The sequence below is a fragment of the Hyposmocoma kahamanoa genome, unplaced genomic scaffold (genome assembly GCF_003589595.1).
Source record: "Hyposmocoma kahamanoa isolate Upper Pololo Valley unplaced genomic scaffold, ASM358959v1 63, whole genome shotgun sequence".
NCBI classification, from domain to species: Eukaryota; Metazoa; Arthropoda; class Insecta; order Lepidoptera; family Cosmopterigidae; genus Hyposmocoma; species Hyposmocoma kahamanoa.
This window is the reverse complement of record NW_020653851.1, coordinates 23,253,971-23,274,481: the sequence shown is the minus strand read 5'-3', so window position 1 is coordinate 23,274,481 and position 20,511 is coordinate 23,253,971. Positions and strand designations below refer to the sequence as shown.

At 35.5% G+C, this 20,511-nt stretch overlaps 1 protein-coding gene across 4 annotated transcripts in view; it reads left to right on the top strand.

Annotated features, from left to right (window-relative positions):
* LOC113230550 overlaps window positions 1-15,888 on the top strand; it is a 252,997-nt gene extending 237,109 nt beyond the window's left edge. For 2 of the 4 annotated variants that reach the window (XM_026464544.1, XM_026464542.1), the window contains exons 15-20: window positions 3,182-3,333; window positions 3,650-3,764; window positions 4,189-4,311; window positions 5,506-5,650; window positions 13,301-13,469; window positions 15,658-15,888. In XM_026464544.1, coding sequence (XP_026320329.1) covers window positions 3,182-3,333; window positions 3,650-3,764; window positions 4,189-4,311; window positions 5,506-5,650; window positions 13,301-13,469; window positions 15,658-15,754 — 801 coding nt within the window. In that variant the 3' untranslated portion in view covers window positions 15,755-15,888. Of the gene's footprint in view, window positions 1-3,181; window positions 3,334-3,649; window positions 3,765-4,188; window positions 4,312-5,505; window positions 5,651-13,300; window positions 13,470-14,424; window positions 14,478-15,657 lie in introns of all 4 variants that reach the window. The other 2 variants (XM_026464545.1, XM_026464543.1) reach the window with 2 other exon arrangements.
* The last annotated feature ends 4,623 nt before the right edge of the window (window positions 15,889-20,511 follow it).

Genomic DNA, 20,511 nt, shown 5'->3' with positions numbered 1-20,511 from the left:
ATCGGAACAACACTTTTTATTGGCTGAATGATCTTTCGACGTCGTAAGGTGTGACTGGAGCAAACTTAAATTTGCACAACTCCAGCCTCGTCCAGGAACTCCTCGATATATTTTGAAGGTGCACCAGAATATTCTGGACATTAAATTCCAAATTCCGTTTATTTGCGACACCCAAAAACAACATACAGACGAAAAATTTCACATATAAACAGTAACTAAAACAAAATGCTACAATTATGGTCACAAATGTGTGGCGAGGATTCTGAACCTAGTATATGCTGTGCAGGTGTGCACTAAAACTGTGGCACCAGTGACAATTTCCGGGACCAAAAGATTTTTTAAATTTTATTAAGGCATATTTATCTCCATCTCACCTGACGGAAAGTGACGATGAGGTCGACGATGGAGCATGCACACCTAACTGATGCATTTTTGAAACAAACCAGTCGACCGTTACTACGATGGCACCGATAATGAACTCCAAACGTTGTTTGAAAAAACAAATATCTATATATATTCAAATTGTAACAATAGCGAAAACTCAAAAACTCGAATGAACATGTACTTTAATTATCCTGTCAGCAAAATGATTTACTATACCAATTTCACACAATATAATAATCTCAGAAATCTAGTTTAAATAACTACATAACCACCAAGATAAATGCCATTTTATTATAGATAAAATATAACATTTCATAAAGCAAAGGTCACATAACACGTTACGCAAAAAGGATGCCCCAGATTACGATCAGAACTGAATTAGCGCACTTCATTCACATCCTACAGTGTGTTATCTGCTTATTGCACGTACTGCGCTTCCTATTATTACATATGCGGGTCGTTAGCGCTTGTCTAGTCATGGATATGTGCTGTTATGCAATTGGTTTAATACGTCATTTGGTTGTTTGCTTTAAATTGGGAAACGACTGTTTTACGGTTACCTATCACAAGTGAGAAATTGCGTTTACCCGAAATAACGTTTGCTTGAATTTTTATAAACCCGAAAGTAATTTTTCGCAGAAAACATTTTTTTTTACAAATATTATAAAAAGTCTAACCTAACCTAATTATTTCTTTGCAACAAGCATCCAAAACGCCCTGACAGAATGACAGTTTCGTTATTCAGGTTTTTTGGTTTATGAACATTCGAGCAAATGTTCATTCATGCAAATTTAATTTCGGACTTCTGATCGGTTAACTTGATATTAAAATATGATATTTACAATATTTTACGTACTTTTACGATACATACTATTATTATTTAAATAGACAAAATATACTTTCAATAAGTTTCTACGCGTCGTCGGCCGGGCACGGTGGAACCATACAAATGTTGTTACTGCCAACTTCTAAATAAAGGGTGTCTCAAAAAGAGTGCACTATTTCATTTAAAAATAAAACACGTATTTTTTAGCGAGTTGTGATATTTTTATTGCATTACAAAGTAGACACGTTCCGATTAAGCAAGGAATAAAATATACGACCCCCGTGACTTTGATGACGGACCATTGCTCTTTTCATGAATTTTTTGTCAAAGGTATGGTTGAATCTCGGTCTTGGGCTCAGGAATTGTTTGTAGTTTATTCCCATAGACCCTAGATTTCACGAACCCCAAAAAAATAATGCGCACGGTGTCAAATCGTATGATCTTGGCGGCCAGTTGACTTCAGAAATTCGTGAGATGATTTTGTCTGGAAATAGTTGCTGCAATAAATCGGTTGTTTCATGCGCGGTGTGGCAGGTGGCGCTGTCCTTCTGAAATCACATGTCGTCCAGATTGAAAATACCGCGAAGTTTGCGAGCAGTCTCAGCGTAACTTTCCCCATTTTTGTAATAGGTTTTCACAATGATAACGCGTTCTTCTTTTGTGTAGCGCGCCATTTTTAACAATCGTAACAATCATAGCTAACAGCTGTTAAATATCAGTGTCGCCACTTGCACGAAAAAAAATGTTACAAAATTTAAATAATGCATTCTTATTGAGATACCTTTTTACCGACTTCAAAAAAGGAGCTTCTCAATTCCACTGGTCTTTTTTGTGTGTGTGTTAATCGATTACTCCGGCCATTTGAGAACCGACGTTGGAGAGAGTCACCTTAGTATTGATCCCATTTAAATTTGATGATCTCGAAGAGTAGCAAACTAGGATATAAATATAAATACTAATCTTTATTTCAAATGGAGAACTAAAACCCTTTTCAAAGTGTTAAGTATCTCTCAACATTTTCCTGATCTCAAAACCCAAAATCGACGAACTCAAACAATCGTTCCGTAAACCGCCGTTATATAAATCGCTTATTCAATTTACCAACGCGTGAATTCATATGACTCACTAACAGCATTAAGTGGTATAGTCTACCCGCTAAGTTGGACACCGATTTAGCATGAATGTACAAGGCGTTCGAAAGTTTCAGGATTATTTTCCTAAGAGGAACTATTCTGACGATTGTATTCACTATCTTTGAAATACTGCTCATTGTACGAGGTGTCAGAAAGTAAAAGCATTAAAGGCGTTTTCTTTTGTCGGAAGCCACACGTTTAGAGGGGTATTTAGAGCGTGCGAAAGATTCTCGGATTACGAACGTTTGCTGAATAGATACCATGCGATTAAATGGTTTAAAAGTCAATGAGGATTGTAGGTTTAAGACTTTACTCTCTGTTTAATATGGAGGGCATTTAATTCAAGCACTAATTATTGTAAACTAATTCTTACAAACCCTCTATCTACGGGAATGGTGAAATGGATCATTTTCGAGTTAGTGTTTTCTACCTGCGGCCCAATGGATCTTTCCACACAATTATGATTCAAAGTGTATTCCACAGCATTTAGGTTTATTTGAAAAGAGCAATCGTTAAAGTTTCTTACTCGTTCTTCTCAGGGAGGTCAGCGCAGTAAACGAGCAATAGCTTAAAAAATTACGTTTTCAAGTATGAATAAATGATTGTTTAACTTTGTGAGAAGGGAATTTCCTGGTTTAAGTAGTTGGCGTGGATGTGTTCAAGCGGTAGAACAGCAAAATCTGTCACATTTCAAAGAAAGTCTCCGCCATTAAAATCGAAAACTATTCTACGTCTGATACCAATTATTTGCACGTTAATTAACTTCTTTGAGAAAACCAAAATTCATATATTAATAAATAAATAATCACACAAAATACTAAAGGTCACGTTTTTCCAGCAGCGGGTGGTTACAAGCAGCGGTCGCGGTAAGCGGTTCACGTTCCAATCGACGGTTCGCCAGCTGGAGCGGCGGCGGTTAGCTGAGAAACTTTCAAGGGAAGCTGATTTGAAAGAGCAGCAAAGGAGAACTGAGCTGGAAGCCATGAGAAGGTGAGAATTTTTGTATCACCGTCATTGTTGTGACCTTAAGCGTCTAGTAGAGCTTCTTGTGAAAAGTTCCTCCAGGGAAATGCTGCCTCCCTATACCGGTTTCTGCCGCCAAAAAGTTCGCGTTGTTGAATACGAGTGCTCATGAAACTTCAGGCACGTGGGGCTTGTCAAGGGTATGATCTCATATTTAAATAGCACTGAAACTGTTAAGAACAGGCGTGCCACTTACCACTAGGCCCATGATTTGGCCGTCTCGTTACTTAATATTACAAAAACAATTGGAAAAGCAGAAGAAATAATATTGGCAATCTTTCAGGGTGGAAGAGGAATTCCAGAGAAAACGCGCGAGAGAAAAGGCGAATATCAGACAGCAGCTGAGGCTGGTAAGCAGTGGAGCTACCAGCATGCCGTCTGCCACACAACATACTAAAGTAAGAGAGTAAACAAAAATTGCTAATGATAACAATAGCTATAGGCTCAACTCACATTGGCGCACAGTCGAAGCGCGTTCCATATTTGCATAACACAAATTTATACCTTAACGGTGGGAAAATAGAGATGAATATGCTATAGGCGAAAAACGCGTCGCGACAGTGTGAGTTGACTCATAAAAATAATCGCAAAGACATATGGAATGTCTTTGCGATTGCCACACATAAGAAATTTAACTATTTTTACATACAAAAAAAATAAAAGAAACGTACAGTCGAATTGACAACCTCCTCCTTCTTTATTTGAAATCGGTAAAATATTAGTAGTAGAGTTTATTATCAATGTGACGGACTCTAGTGTAATTTGATTATTTATAAATAATATACATTTGTGGTTTGTAAATATGATGAATATTTGTTGCAGACTCGAGACGAGCCCGACGGCTCGTGTCGCGAGTCGCCGGCTACGGAGCGACCACGCGACGGACGACAGCGGCATAGCAACGCTTCGTCGGAAATAAGTGGACGTAGCAAAAGCACCACGCCTGTAAGTTTGTGTAATTTATGCAGCGCTGCAGGTTTCATTGCACGTTGTTGACGCTAAACTCGGCTATCCTTGGCATCTTTGTTTTCATTTATTTTAAGCACTAGCATAGTACTTTATAAATACATTACAATCTAGTCAAATGCAAGACTAATAAGTAATTTATATCTCACTTAAACTAAACTAAGAATTCACTCATTCTTTTTATCTATTAAGGCGAAGACACTTCTATCGTGTGTTCTTTTTGTGCAGTGTCACTGGCACTATTTAATTTAATCATACACTAACATTACACTGGTTCAAATCCGGTTTAAACGTCTTATAATATCTATGTCCTGAACTGAATGTCTTCAACGTTCACGTGATGGTGAAGCCTGAGTTTAGTCGTAGTTTTAGAGTACGAATTTCATTTCCAAGTCACGATGGAGTTATTCATAAATAGATAAAATACTGATCTTTGTAATTTTTTTTTTTTTTTTTTTTTTATAATAATAATAACGCACACACTCAACATAGCCCCGCACTAGGGAAACCCTGTGTCGCGGGTGCCATGGACACACATAGACAACCACAAATTACACCCAAACTCACGAGAGAAATAAATGTAGGCCATACAAATATTTCTCCCGGCCCGGGAATCGAACCTGGGACCTCTGCGTGGCAGTCCGGCATGGTAACCGTTCGGCCACAGAGGCAGTTAATATGTAAAGTATATTTTCATTTCAATGGGAATCTTACCTTGCCGTAATAAAGTCTCCACTAGCAAGAAGGAATAATTTTGTCAATATGCCGCCATGTGTGTATGAATGATTTTTATCATTCAAAAACTAATATGAAGAATTGTTATTTTTTCTTTACGTTAGATCTAAGTAGTATTGTAAACAGTTACATGATATAAATCATTATAACTGTATTGTACAATCTTAAGCGGAGATAAATGAACTTTGACTTCGATTAAATCAAAATGGCGAACTAAACAAGTTTTACATACTTATTTACAAAACGAGTGTTGCCTATGTTTAAGCAAGAAATAAATAAATAACAAAAATGGCTTAGGTACAGGAGCAAACTTGGAGGATTGTATATTAGCTTACTCTGTGAAAATCACGTTACTGTGTGTTGTCACTGTCATTTTTAATGTGCAATAAAGGATATTTCATTCATTCAGATACTTATTTTAATCTTCCGTAATTTCAGATTCGATCAGTAGAGATGTCGGAATGGCGTACGGATGAAGCTAGAGTGTACCACGACTGGGCGACGAATTTGACGAACAACACTGCGCACGCGCACCCTCCGGCTTGCGCACGCATGCCGAAGTCCGCGCACGTTGTCTACAACGGTAATGATTTCATTATGCTTTACATTTAATTAACAGTTAATCATGTCACATTGGATATGGCTGGAAATTGAAAGTTTCGCTGTCTCCGAGGATAATTCATACCAAGCCCCAACGGTATTTGGAACGTGATAACGGAATAATAAAATGAAAATGTGGCAATACGCAGGGGCATTGAATCTTGCACCAATTAATAATACACATCGCTCATCCGATTTAACAATGACAAATGAAAAAACACAAAACTAAGAATTATTGCATTTTGTAGATTCTTGTCGATGGAGTAATGACCAACAATCTATGTTAAACACGTTTAACAGTTTCCCTTGTCTGATCTAAATAACTTCGTCTCGGTCATCCTTTGCCTCTCTTTCTCTTCCACAATGCTGTTTTTAACATAAATGGACTTGTTCTTCCACTTCCCTTCCTAGCCCTTCTTGGACCACTGCCTTGCCCTAGAGCAAAGATAGGACCTACGATGGAACGAGCTCGACCAGAAGATGCCTATACAGTCGCACTCGGGTTGTATTTGCTCGGAAAAACAGTTACATCCAGGGAGTTCCAATCCTAGACTATACACATAATAAAAGATGACGAAAAGCGCTTAGTACGCCTGAAGGAAATATTGACCAAGCAAGGATGATGTCCCACCGTACGTCTGGATGTCCGATGATAAACGGCGGGCGGGCGTCATGAGCTGATGGAGTTCATGGGCGCACTCATCGAAATATATTCTGTAGAATACCGACAGACAGGCCACTTTGCGCCGGTGGGCTAAACTATGAAGTTTAGATTCAAGCTTATCGTCGCCAATAAGTCTCCAGGCTCTGCGTTCAACCGAATCAAGAGCATGAGGTTGAATTTTCGCTGAGCCAGCAATACTTCATTCAAGATCGGTCTCGTGCTTTATCTATATAAAAATTTAGCTCTATAGCTAAAAGCTGTTCAGGCGTGAAATATCGCTTCACCTTATTAAGGATACCCAGTTTATTAGCTGCAGTTTGTGCTCAATGTTATGCCAAGGAACTCCTGGCTGTCACTAACAGAGACAGATACACCCTTAGAATAATAACGCATAGAAACCTAGTCCGCACACGCTAATTGAGGCAAATTGAAGCGCGCCAAAAGGGCCTACACGAGCGGGCGGACCGTCAGTGCTCAAGGTCAACTTGCACCGCGAACAGCTCCAGAATTTTAGCTAAAAATGACGAAATGTGCGGTAAATGAGTGTAAAAATACGTCAGACAAACATAAAATATATACTAACATCACATTCAACAAGGAAGTAACGCGTTTCAACTTGTATTTTTATATAAATATTCACTAAAACCGAAAATTAACCTGCTACTAAAACTAGCCTACGTAAATTTGATTTTTGCCTCACTTGTGACAGTTCGTTTGATATGAAACTATCATTCTATGCGTTATTATTCTAAGGATACACCCCGAAAAATAGGAGTCGGGTCAAATAGACCCCCTTTACCGAAAAATGTGACCATATTATATGCTTCTAAGAAAATAGTTGTGAAGTATCAGATCCCCAAACGTCTTTCCCTTTTTCTGTATTGTCTTTATTAAACTTCTCTTTCTTTCCGTCCAACTGATATGGATGGAATTAGTGTCATTTATTGTTTACTAAACAATGACAAATATACCTACGTAATTTACAATTTAAAGTCATAGATAAACTAGAACTTTATGTTAATTAACGTAAAAATAATTTGTTCACATATAATTTTGTTTCACCAAGTCTTCCTTTAGCGCGATTGCAAACAACGCCTTGACATACTTGAATGTATGCCATTGTTCTATATCACAATTTCTTTACGCGTATATTTTATGCATGAAACGTTGTTCTAAAAATCCCTGAGGAAAAGGAATACTATTACAATGTCCTAAAGACCTTAAAATCATACTCTAGGCACAATAAAGCCACAGCCTACTAAAAAACAATCAGTTGCAACTCTCTTGAAGTATAAAAGAGTTAGCGATATTTCGTACTTTAAACCTCTCTCTCTCCTGAAAAGTTGTAGTTTTGCAGATGTGGCCTTATTACACCATTCATAATTACGGATAAAGTACAATTCATTCTTTTTGGTAGCTATACATATAATAGACATAATATAATTAATTGTATAAAAAATGTTATGACAGTGACAATACACTTCTTTCATACACCTATTATGTTATTTATTTAAGCATTTATTTAAATTAATTATATTCATTAATTATAACCTAGAATTAAATATTAAAATTAATATTGTAATAAGGTTCAGGCATAGCAAAGGGCCCGGTCCGACTCAGCAGAAGTAAAAGCGCAACTTTATTGTTTGTTGTGCAAATAATCTCAGTACAGAGTACTAAAAAAACCGACCTCAAAAGTACGTGGAATTACGTCTATTTGCTAAGTTTTATTGAAATATCCCCTAGTTCGCCACTATACAGGACTTGACACTGGAGATAATAATAATCGGTTCTCACTACTCAAAGTATACAGAGAGAAAAACGCCTTGAATTGGAGAAAGAGCAAAATTAACCATTAAAATAATTGCTCCTAAATTAAAGTTAGGCGCTATTTATAAAAATGAAACTTCATGCGTGAACAGCCACCCTTAGAGGTGGATGATTTTCTTCAAAATGAAATGGGGCCACTATGGAAGTACCCCCTTTCCAACAAAAAAAGAATCATGAAAATCGGTTCACAAATACCGGAGTTATCGCGTAACATACATACAAAAAAATAACATACAGTCGAATTGAGAACCTCCTCCTTTTTTGAAGTCGGTTAAAAAAAGTCGAAACGGGCGGTCAGTATGTGCTCGTACACAACCCGTACGCTATTAAAGCATGTAATATGGTCCAGTAGTGTCGTACACACATAGAATTCGAAAGTCAAAAATCAGACTGAAAAACTCGGTCAAAAAATCAACCGTAATAATTATCGATGTGCTAGCATCATAAACCAAGTCGCGTTTTAGAAATCGCTTTAAAATGGTCAATGCCATTTAGCGGCATCGTATCGAACTAACTCCGATATACTATGTTTTATAAATACATTATACTATACAATAGATGTAGCGTAGCAATGCTGTCAAAGTAAACGTCTTTTGAAACGTCTTTAGAAATTAATGGGTCATCCTATGTTATATCCACATTATACCAGCTTCAAATGTTACAAATTCTATTTCAACAGCCTGTGTATCATAGAGAGTGACAAGGCCACGCCTGTGGTGTCGCTAATGCACTTCCGACGAACCTATTGTTGGACTCCACGACATTGGTTGGCCGAGTAGATGATTTAATAAGTAGGTAGACTTGGTTTATGATGCTAGCACATCCATTATTATTACGGTCGATTCTTTGACCGAGTTTTTCAGTCTGACTTTGCGAGCTACAGTCAAGGGCACGCACCGCACTGCATCAGATTTCTATGCTTTCCGTGTCCGAGACTACACAAATCAATGTTAATATCAATTATGAAGCTTCATTCGCGTCATACGTCTTTTAATATGGTCGAAGGTCGAGTATTACTTATTTGACATTAATTATTTCGAATAGATGTCGGACGGTGAACAGAAGTAGGTTTCTAGATCCGAAAAAATAGTTAGAATAAATACTTCGAATAGCTTACTGTACCTATAAGTTATTTTGTTCGTTTTTTTTCGAACAAACAAACGTATCGAGTCTTTACAGGTTCCATGGTCGCGGTAGACTTGTATGGAAAAACTATTATACGCAAAGATCCGAAATCATAAAAAAAACCACCTAAAAAGTTTATTTTTATTTTTATTTATCATTGACTTACAATTATATGGACGTCCGTCCATATACCGTCCGTGTACCGCGTCGCGCAAGCTTGGCATCCTGAACAAGGTGCACCGATTTTTTACTCCAGAGCTGCGATACCTGTTGTATAAAGCTCAGGTCCGAAGCAGCATGGAGTACTGTTCGCACCTTTGGGACGGCTCTGCCAAGTACTTGCTCGATGCCCTAGATGGACTGCAGCGCTACGCCTTCCGTGTTGTCAACGATCCTCATGTAACTGAGCATGCGGAGTCGTTACAGCTTCGCAGAGAAATAGCGTCTCTTAGCGTATTCTATCGCCTGTACCACGGTGAGTGCTCTGAAGAGCTATTCAACCTTATCCCTTCCTCTCCTTTCCATCAGCGGACCACCCGTGCTGGACTGCGTTGCCACAGATGGACGGTCAGTTCAATACCGTCCCACACTAAAAAGTTTGGCAATTCGTTTTTATGCCGAACCATCAAATTGTGGAACCAACTCCCGGCGCATGTATTCCCTCCCCTCTATAACATCGGGTCCTTCAAACGTAGTGTGAAGAAGCATTTGGCCAGACCGGCAAAATGATAGTGACGGAGTGAAGATATTTGTGTTTTCCATCCGTTACTCTCATCTCTGGACTGTATTCGCACTTTCCATCAGGCGCGGTGCAGTCATTTTGCCGAGTCACAATAAAAAAAAAAAAAAAAAAATCGTCGTGTCCGCGCTAAAAAGTATCCGAACTTATAGGGCGTTAAAATCGTATACAGAGCGTCATTCACGCTTTAGTCTTCGTTTGTTTCTTCTGACAGCGAAGCAAGCAAAATTAGACAGTACTGCGATGACATTACAATTTAAATTCAACGTTTTAGCTTTTTCATATTCCTTTACATGTCACTACGTTTAAATAGGTTGACTTGGGACATTTTTTTCGTGGTTTTTGTATTAGACCCGTCGTCCATTTATTTGTAAGTCAATGTTATTTATTTATTTATTTCCATACTTAATCTATTTTTACAGGTTATACCCAATACAATAAACCAGCAATAACTATAACTACCTATATCTAACTAAGTTCGTGAAATTACATCTATTTGCCAATTTTTATTGAAATTTGTTACCGGAAAGTGGGCGAAACCGGATTCATCCCCTAGTTTGCCACCCTTAGGGGTGGAATATTTTCTTCAAATTTAAATGGGAACAATGCTGAAGTGCCCACTTTCCAACAAGAAAAGAAACATCAAAATCGGTTCACACATTCGATCTTTGTATTAATAATTATAACAAATTAATGGAGTAATTTCACAAAAAATAATTGGTATCACGTTGGTGAAACATCTGACATTCAATAAAAAACTTAAAAGCAAATATTCATATGCGATTTATGTGAAACAATAACGAAAACATAAGAACTCGATATGTTATATCAATAAATTCATTAAAATCATCATGTGTTCATAATTTTAAATACCAATAAAGAAGAATCGAAAATAATCTTAGTTTACTGTCGCAAAACGAAATCTTTACCTGTTTCTATACCGGTATACACAAGTCTTTCTTTGGATATAAAAAAAAATTGATGACAAAATGTCACGACATCGACGTGGTTGGATAGTGATAATGGAAACTCATCGTTTTGATTTACTACGTCAATAGTGTCATGAAAGTGGAGCAACCTGGCAATGAAAGCATAAGATTTCACAGTACGCGTATTGTACGACCAATATGCGAAGAATTTTTTAAAAAGTAAGTAAGGTGGGATAAGAGGAACATATGTTATTTTGAGTCGCATGATTTGTGCTCTAGAAAGAACAGATAAAGTCTTATAAGAATTTAGAAGTAACTAAACATGCTCTAGTTCATCAGGTTTACACGTTTTAACAATGATTACGTTAAATTCAATACTTGCGATGTATTTGTCGAAAATATGCATAATTGTGCTAACTTTCCCCTACGGGGGTAGGCTGGGGTAAGAGGTATAGTCATCGTATTGCACATAAAGGTTTTTTTTTATAGAATACCAAAAGCCACGCATATCCATAACAGTTTCAGTGGCACTCAGGAATTTTAAACGCAAAGATCTTAAGGACACTGCCACTGTGCCCGTCACCCTGAGACATAAGTTAACAAGTCCCAAATGCCTGTAATTTCACCAGCACCCTTATCCTACGAAACCGGAACGCATTAATGCTCACTTTACTGCTCTGCGGCTGAATTACCTCGTGTTATGACAATGCGACCACTTTTTTAACACCCTTTTCTCTGGTTCCGGCCACTTGCTTTTGAAATTTTCAATCGTTCTCTAATTATTTTTGTTCGTCATTCTTAACATTGCCTCGTTCCGTCGCCACTCCCATCAAAATTCTCGAGGAGAAAAGACCTACAATCATGTAAACCACATGACATACGAATAGAAGCCCCTCTGGGATAAGTTCACTTACGTTTGTCTAATCTGTAGGAAGAGTTTTTATATTATTGTACCATGACTTACAATTATATGGACGTCGGGTCCGCGCTAAAAAGTGTCCGAACTTATAGGGCGTTAAAATCGTATACAGAGCGTCATTCACGCTTTAGTCTTCGTTTGTTCGACTGACAGCGAAGCAAGCAAAATTAGACAGTACAGCGATGACATTACAATTTAAATTCAACGTTTTAGCTTTTTCATATTCCTTTACATGTCACTACGTTTAAATAGGTTGACTTGGGACATTTTTTTCGTGGTTTTTGTATTAGACCCGTCGTCCATTTATTTGTAAGTCAATGTTATTGTACCTATTTTTATACCACGTTTTTTGTTACAGCCTGTTCCTTTCTTCATTTTTCTTCACCTTGTCCCTACCGTTATAACTTTTACAATAAATGATGTGGATCGCGCGTTACTTTCTATCATTATTACGCAAAAACCGCATGACAGTGTCCTCAAGGCTTCACAACTATCAAATTTGTTTTTTCTGCTTCTTGGATTTGGAGCATCGTAGCGACATCTATTTAAAATCGTTTAAACTAATTTGTTTGTCTGTTTTATCGACTGAGAGACTATAGTACTCTTTGGACCATGAGTAATCAAGTTCCTCTTACACCACCTGGGGGTAGATTCAGAACCTTACGATAACTCAGTTGTGGACCAATTCCATTTGATACCGTACAATTTCTTTTCATTTTTATTCGTTGTCGTATTCGAAACCGAACCGAAATGACGTCACACCCGTACGATTACTCGAACTTCTCGACCGGCAAAGGCTACAAACGTTAGTCAGAACACAGTTATCGAATGTAAGTTACCGAACGTCCTATTGTTCACAAAGCAAGAATGTAATATGGAAATATCTTATTATATCGAGTTCTTAGGTTTTCGCGATTGTTACACATAGGAAATGAAACTATTTTTCCGGATTTAAATCGCGTATATCTGTTTTTTCAAACAAACCGACGTTTCGGGCCCTTTACAGGTCCCATGGTCACGGTTGACTCAACCGTGACCATGGGATTGAACAAAATCCAGACTTTATTTAAAATAATAAAGATATTGAAACTATTTTTCCGGATTTAAATCGCGTATATTTGTTTTTTCAAACAAACCAACGTTTTGGGCCCTTTACAGGTCCCATGGTCACTGGGATAGCAAAATCATCAATCAGTCATGTCCATTACCTATGGTCATATCTAATATTAATGCAAAGCAAAATAGGGTGGTTTTTATTAATATCAGATCCATTTGTAATGAAAAAACTTTGTTAAAATATGAAAATATATGTGAAAATATTCTTGCATGGTGAACCAGCAAACTAATTTACTGAAACACGTATTCAATATAAGATTACGCATATTCCACTTCTGCTATATGACGAAACAATGATTTATGATCTTCAGCGAACGAGACAGAAGCTTTCAGCGGCAGCCCCCGCTCCGACAACTACCGGCTTGAGTTTGCTCGAGGGCGATCCCCGCGCACCCCGCGCCCTCCGCGCCTCATCTCCGCCGCGCGCTCGCCTTCCACTTCAGGATCTGAACTGTCTCTGAGGCAACCCATCAAGATCAGGTACGGTGATTTTACTCATTACATATTGTTGCGTCAACTTGATATAATTTCAATTGTACCATCAGTCGAACAACAATATATAAGTAGTTGCCAAACATGTTAAGCTTACGTAAATAAAATTTAAAGTTTGTAGTTTTTGATAACAAACGTAATTGGAAGTCCTGTAAATGAAACAAATCTTACTGTAGCGAGTTATGTTAATTCAAAGTAAAGGTAAAAAAACAACTTTATTTGACTTCATATGAAAATTATAATTATCTACCAGGGTTCGAAATTATAAGGATATTTATATTATTTGAATTTATCATGTTAATTAGCTGATAATTTTTCATTCTGATTATGACTTATTCATTTTAAAAATAATAAACGGTGAGAAAATTAAATAAACACAAAGAAAAATCTTCGGGAAAACGATTTGGTTCGTGACTTTTGAGATTGATCTCTGACACGTTTGGACGCATCTCTGAAACAAACACAAGGCACGACATTGCTAGCGGTAGCATTTTGTTATTCTCTTAGTTTTATAAATATCAAAATGATTATCAATATAATTAACTATCAATGATAATTGTCACTTCGAACCTTATTTTCTACTACCAGCACAACAAAATAATATATTCGACAGTTTTTGCATGTGGTCATTTGCTTCTGCGATTGAGGACCATACCAACATTGCAATTTTTTGGGAATTCCTTTAAGATATACCTGGAAATTATTAAAAATAAGCATGAATTGGAAACCGCTTTAAAAAACAATGACCCCAACATGGATGCAATATTAAAAAGTTTATTTGAGATTAAATTGGACGCGTCTCTAGTCCTCACAGTGGCATAATTAAATACATCGTATACTGAAGTGTCCAAGAAAATTTCGATGTAGGATTTTCTGTCTCAAATAAACTTCCAAGATATAAAGTAGATTAGTAATAGTAAACAGAATGGTATATTTTCCGAAGGTGGTGACGTCGTAGAGCTATAGCTAACCACTAACTGGCTTTCCATTGGACAGGTGAGTGCTTAGTGCTTAGTTGGTAGTTCCTTGGTGACTTATAAGTCACTTAATGATAAATAATAATCCAACAGACTTGTACATATTAGCGAAAAACAGTAACAATAAACAAAGAGCTTACTTAGTACTAGGGTCAAGTGGGATTAGAAGAACACCGGGGGAAGCAGAACTTGAAGCCTTAACTCATAAACTAGAGTCGACAAAACAGAGAAACTCTATTCAATTTATTTAGTCATGAACAATATACATAATTGTGTTTGAATATCATGAATTTAAATTAAAGAATCATAAAAATTGATTAAAATACAGAGTGTAACGATTTATTAGAATTTAAAATAAAATAGTGACAATAATAAAACGTCAGGACAGATTTAATGAGTCAATATTAACAATTTAAAACAATCAAATAAAAAGTATAAATGTAAAAAACAATTTATAACAAATTTAAAATTCTTCTAAGGAGTAACAGCATTTTTGTAATAACGAATCTCTCAGTCTTTTTTAAATAGTTTTATCTCTATAGCCAATGCTATAGAGCCAACAGCTTAAACAAGCAACAAACAATTGAGAAACTCAAAACGTAATAACACTTAAATAAAAAAATAATTTGTAAAAAATATGTCACTACAAAAACTCACCATTTTTTCTTGTTCGGACTCACTTTTTTTAAATTATTTATTGCACATGAAAATACAAATCACATTTAGTAAAAAAGAAAACACAAACAAACAAACAAAACGTACAGCTACATTTTTGGTCCTATCTACACAATAATTACAAAAACGGGTTTAGGTGCACAACAAAACAAAAATTATAAATTAAAAAAACAATATCATAAACATGAAACTATTATAGACTTTAGAAATACTTAGATAAATACACAAATGTATTATAATACCTATGAATGGAACAGTGGATAACTCGGGTCTTTAACTCTTATTTTCTATTCACTGGAGGTCAAAACATTTGACTTAAAATAAAGTGTGTTCCTCTTATCCCATCTGACTATAATTTTCAATATTTATTTATTTTTAACTTAGTTCTGAAAAGCATGTACCAAAATTAAGCTTTGTAAAACTTTCTTTACTAACTTGTGAACGTGTAAACCATTTGAAGTATATTTCTTATTTGTAGCGTTTTATGTTAAAAAGTGATCTAACCATGTGTACCACCATAACAGGGAAACAACAAAGGAGGAACCAGAACCGGAAGAGCCTGTCATAGTGCCAACATTGCGGCCGTCAGGACCTGCGCGGGCGTCACTTGCAATCCGTTGATGATTTAATTACGAAATTGTTATAATTTTTCGTTTCTAAATTTTGAAATAATTATATATTATAACATTTATCGACGGTCTGAAATAGATACGATAGAAACCAAACAACAAAATAGTAAAAGCATAAAAAGCTACAACAAAATTTATTTGATAAAGTCATTGATTTACAAATAAATGGACGACGGGTCTAATACAAAAACCACGAAAAAAATGTCCCACGTCAACCTATTTAAACGTAGTGACATGTAAAGGAATATGAAAAAGCTAAAACGTTGAATTTAAATTGTAATGTCATCGCAGTACTGTCTAATTTTGCTTGCTTCGCTGTCAGTCGAAAAAACGAAGACTAAAGCGTGAATGACGCTCTGTATACGATTTTAACGCCCTATAAGTTCGGACACTTTTTAGCGCGGACCCGACGTCCATTTATTTGTAAGTCAATGGATAAAGTATAAAATTATTCAATCTTTTTTGTTTTTCATAAAAACATTATAGGTACCTACGACAAATGTAAACATTATACAACCCCTCTACAGAACCTAAATTTATCTTTGATGTAGTATTTTTTTTATTATATCAAGTGACGGGACGAACAAATCGTGCGCCTGAAGTAAAGCGACACGCCTGTCCTGTCTCCCTGATACATATTATTTAACAAACCCTTCCCCCCTTCAAAACCGAAACGAAGCTTATCGGCAGAAATAGGTAAGATGGCACTACTTCCCTGGACGGAATCTTTCTCAAGGAGCTCTACTACTACCTACTATAAAAAAAACTAAATCTATAACGTCATCTATTACGGTTTCTCACAACAATAGCTACACTACTTACATCAAAGATAAATTTGTAGCTATGTACATTACCTCGCAAAAGAATGTTATAAAAACTATCCATAAAAACGTAGCATTATGCGAATCGCAGGGCGGTAATGGGTTTTCCCTCGTATTGTGGAATCAGACTTATTAAGAATCGCCCAGTCACGCACAACGGAAATAACGACGGAGTGGCACTTTTGTGCCTTGACTTTACAATTAATACCAAAATTCTGGGAAAATACATTATCTACGCTTTATAATTTCTGCCCTCCTTGTCATAATAAAAACAACGCATTTGCGTTTTGGACTTCTCAAGATATTAACATAAAATTTTTTCAAATGGATTTAATTTCGTTTGTAAAAAAGTAAATTGTGAAATAAAGCCGGTGTCCCAGCCGTTCGAACCCCGCAATAGAACCGATTCAGTATGGGATTTTTTTAAATTCGAGCTGAGGTCGTATCGACTTTTAACAATAAAACTGAAACTAATTAGGAAATCGCTTATATTATCACTTAATTTTGCTAAAAAATGTCGAATACGTTACTTATGAAGAGCAGGGCAGATTTTTTTTCAAAATTTTAACAAGAAATACTAATTTTAAGAGATCATCCGTTGCGACGATTTTCTAGAATTATCGAAATCGATCGTTAAAATTTTCTTTAAGTAATGTTTATTTTTGTGTCAATTTTAGATTACTTAAGTTGAATTTATTAAGTTGTTGCATCTATTTGATAATTTGTATCGAATTTCAAAAATGTTTTTGTTATAACCGTATACTAGTAATTAAGAGTAGTAAACCATCGTTAGACATATTTAGGTGATACGTATGAATTAATAAATATATAAGTACGACATGCTATGACATTTAATATTTTACGTACGTTAATGACTCCGACGTGTGCTTTAAACGTTTATTTTATATGTTTGCGTTATAAATAACTAATAAACAAATTTGCTTTTGAAAACGATGGACGTTTTAAATCTAGAGTTGCATGATTGTTTATTAAACATATTTTAACAATAATAATAAGTTATTTAATAAAAGCCGTATTTGCCACCCGTATAGGTGGATTATTTTCTTTAAATGTAAATGGGACCAATGCTAATTGATATTAAAATCGGCACATGATTAACAGTAGTTATTGCAAATCTGGTAACGGTATCTGGTAAGGTACGCTGCCGTGTTCGAGCAGGGAATGACGATGGCACGAAACAAAATCAGAACGGCGAGGCAAAGAAATTATTAAAGAACGATTCAAAGTTTAAAAATACGAGTGGCCAGAAAACGGAGAAAAGGCGATAAAATTGCTACTAAGATGTTGAAAATTATTTTAAAAAAATAAACGTAATTGATTAACAATTATAGCTCTAATTTTAAATAGTTCACCATTTCAAAAACAAATTGTAAAATTTTACATGTATTAACTTTAAGTTAAAACGAATGCATGTTGTCTTCCACTGTGCGATCCGAAGCTTTAACATAGACTTACTTAGACTTACAACTTATGTTTAATGACCGGTGCTAAGATATATGTAATTTTCAGCCACCCAACTTAAAGTGCCTAAGTTGAGTTTTTGCTTTTAATGATAACGATGTGTGAAAATTGTTCAATGATTCGTGAAATGACTACAATAATGTCAAAGCTCTATAGTAACGTACATCCCATGACCATTAACCTTTTCATGTCGATCAATCACGCGATATTGGTAGAATTCGTAGGGTCACCGTGGCGTCACAGTAGGAGTGGCGTAAACTGGGTTAACTACCACGCCAGGTGCAGGTACAACCCTGCGAATAAGTTATGTGTTTTGAGGGCGGTAAGTAGGCAATTAAGAACAAAAGGACATTCAACTATTATAAATACAATATTAAAAACGCCATTGTTTATTCATATTAACCTATTGTAATGGTTTCGATCAAAGTTTGGACCATATATTCTTTGACTTCCTTCAATTTAACACGCCTTAGTCTCATTAACCAAATGCTGGAAAACATAGCGATTAACAGAAAACCTATTAAAAACATAGACGATTATCCTGTTCTTTACAAATTATATAGCATTAAAATCCTTCATAACATATGAAATTACTATATAAGAACCTTATAAGAACAGGCGCTTGTTGCCTATTCCCTCAAAACAAGGAAAAGGTACTAATATAAACAGGCTGTATGTAAACTTATTTAAAAAAATATTCATATTATTATCAAAGTAAACATAAGTTCAGTGGTATGCTATATCTTACTTGTTTAATATTGCGTGGCAGTATGTCCGCATTCCTAATGGGCAGCGAGAGCGTAAAAATTAATAAAAACATAACCACCTTTGACTTGGTTGGTTACTTACTACAAGCTTATATACTCGTTATAACCTTAGAAATAAAATTATGAAAAATTATTATATTTTTTTGATTAGCACTTTACATCTAAAGCTACATTCCCCTATATAATTCTTCTACGAAAATTGTCAAGACATTAGATGTAAACAATATATACAATAAACATATAATACAATAAACATCTTCTCTTCTCTCGGAAACAACTTCTCTTACGTTTCAATTTTCTGGCTGAGTTCCGGAAATTACAGCTCAATACAAAACTTAATCGCCATATGTTAATAATCCATAGAAGCACCCTGCAGATGTATTCAACATTTTAGACAAGAAACAAATTTCACACATCTACCATCTACCCCTTAATTTTTTAAATAGTCTATATCGAGTAAGTTTGTATCTACAATAAGAAACACTAAGGTGCAATATACAATAAATCGCTCAACACAATCATACATACATATTATAGCTATATACATAAGATTATCACTGTACATAATACTTAGCAACAATATTTTTTTTCTATCATTACCTAACGTAAAATATAGCCTAATATACTATTATACTCATATTGGAACGAATATGCAATTAATGTAAGATTTTGTATATAAATCGGTGCATGTATATAATATGGTATGTAAGAAATTGTTTATTCCAAATAACAATAAACATTTTGTATGTCAGTTTGGTGTTTTCATTTGTTATTTCTGTAACCATTAGGACAAGGAAAATTACGCCACGGGGATTTATTTCAAATGTCAAAAACTATAGAGTCGTTTTAAAATGTCACAATGACATTTCCATTGAAATATCAAGATAATTTGTAGTAGGTAGGTAGCAAAAGTTTTCGTCCTACGGAACAGGCTAAGGCGTCTAATTGGCCATACTGCCAGGTCGTACATTATATTTTTTCTTCAATAGTTTAATTATAACCATTGACTTACAAATAAATGGAAGACGGGTCTAATACAAAAACCACGAAAAAAATGTCCCAAGTCAACCTATTCGAAATTTAAATTGTAATGTCATCGCAGTATCGCGCTGTCAGTAGAACAAATGAAGACTAAAGCGGAGTTTGGCGCTCTGTATACGATTTTAGCGCCTTACAAGTGCGGACACTTTTTAGCGCGGACCCGACGTCCATATAATTGTAAGTCAATGATTATAACTCTCGTTATATCTTTACAGTGGCCATTTTGAAACCACAAAACAAATTGAAAATTGTTATTACTGTTTTTTTACGGTAAGAAAAAGACAAATGTTTAAAACCATACAGCCAAGTCTTGGTGAATGTTTTCTCTTGCTTTTGACAAAAATAAATCTATCAGTGCTGTGCCATTAACAATAGAGTCCTTTTGCCTAATCTTCTTATTGGTAAAAAAGTAATAGAATTTCTAGTAAATAGCCTTAAGTTTTCTAGAATATTATCCTGATATATTAATAACACTTCATAATAATATTTTAGAATACAAATAATAAAAATTGCCACCTAAAGGCTTAGGTAGAGAAAATTTTCCTGAAATTACCCTATTACCTACATTGTTCTAGAAGTCATTGAGAAAAGAACAAGAAACCAAAACTAATAAAGACGTAGACATTGAGTAAAGGACA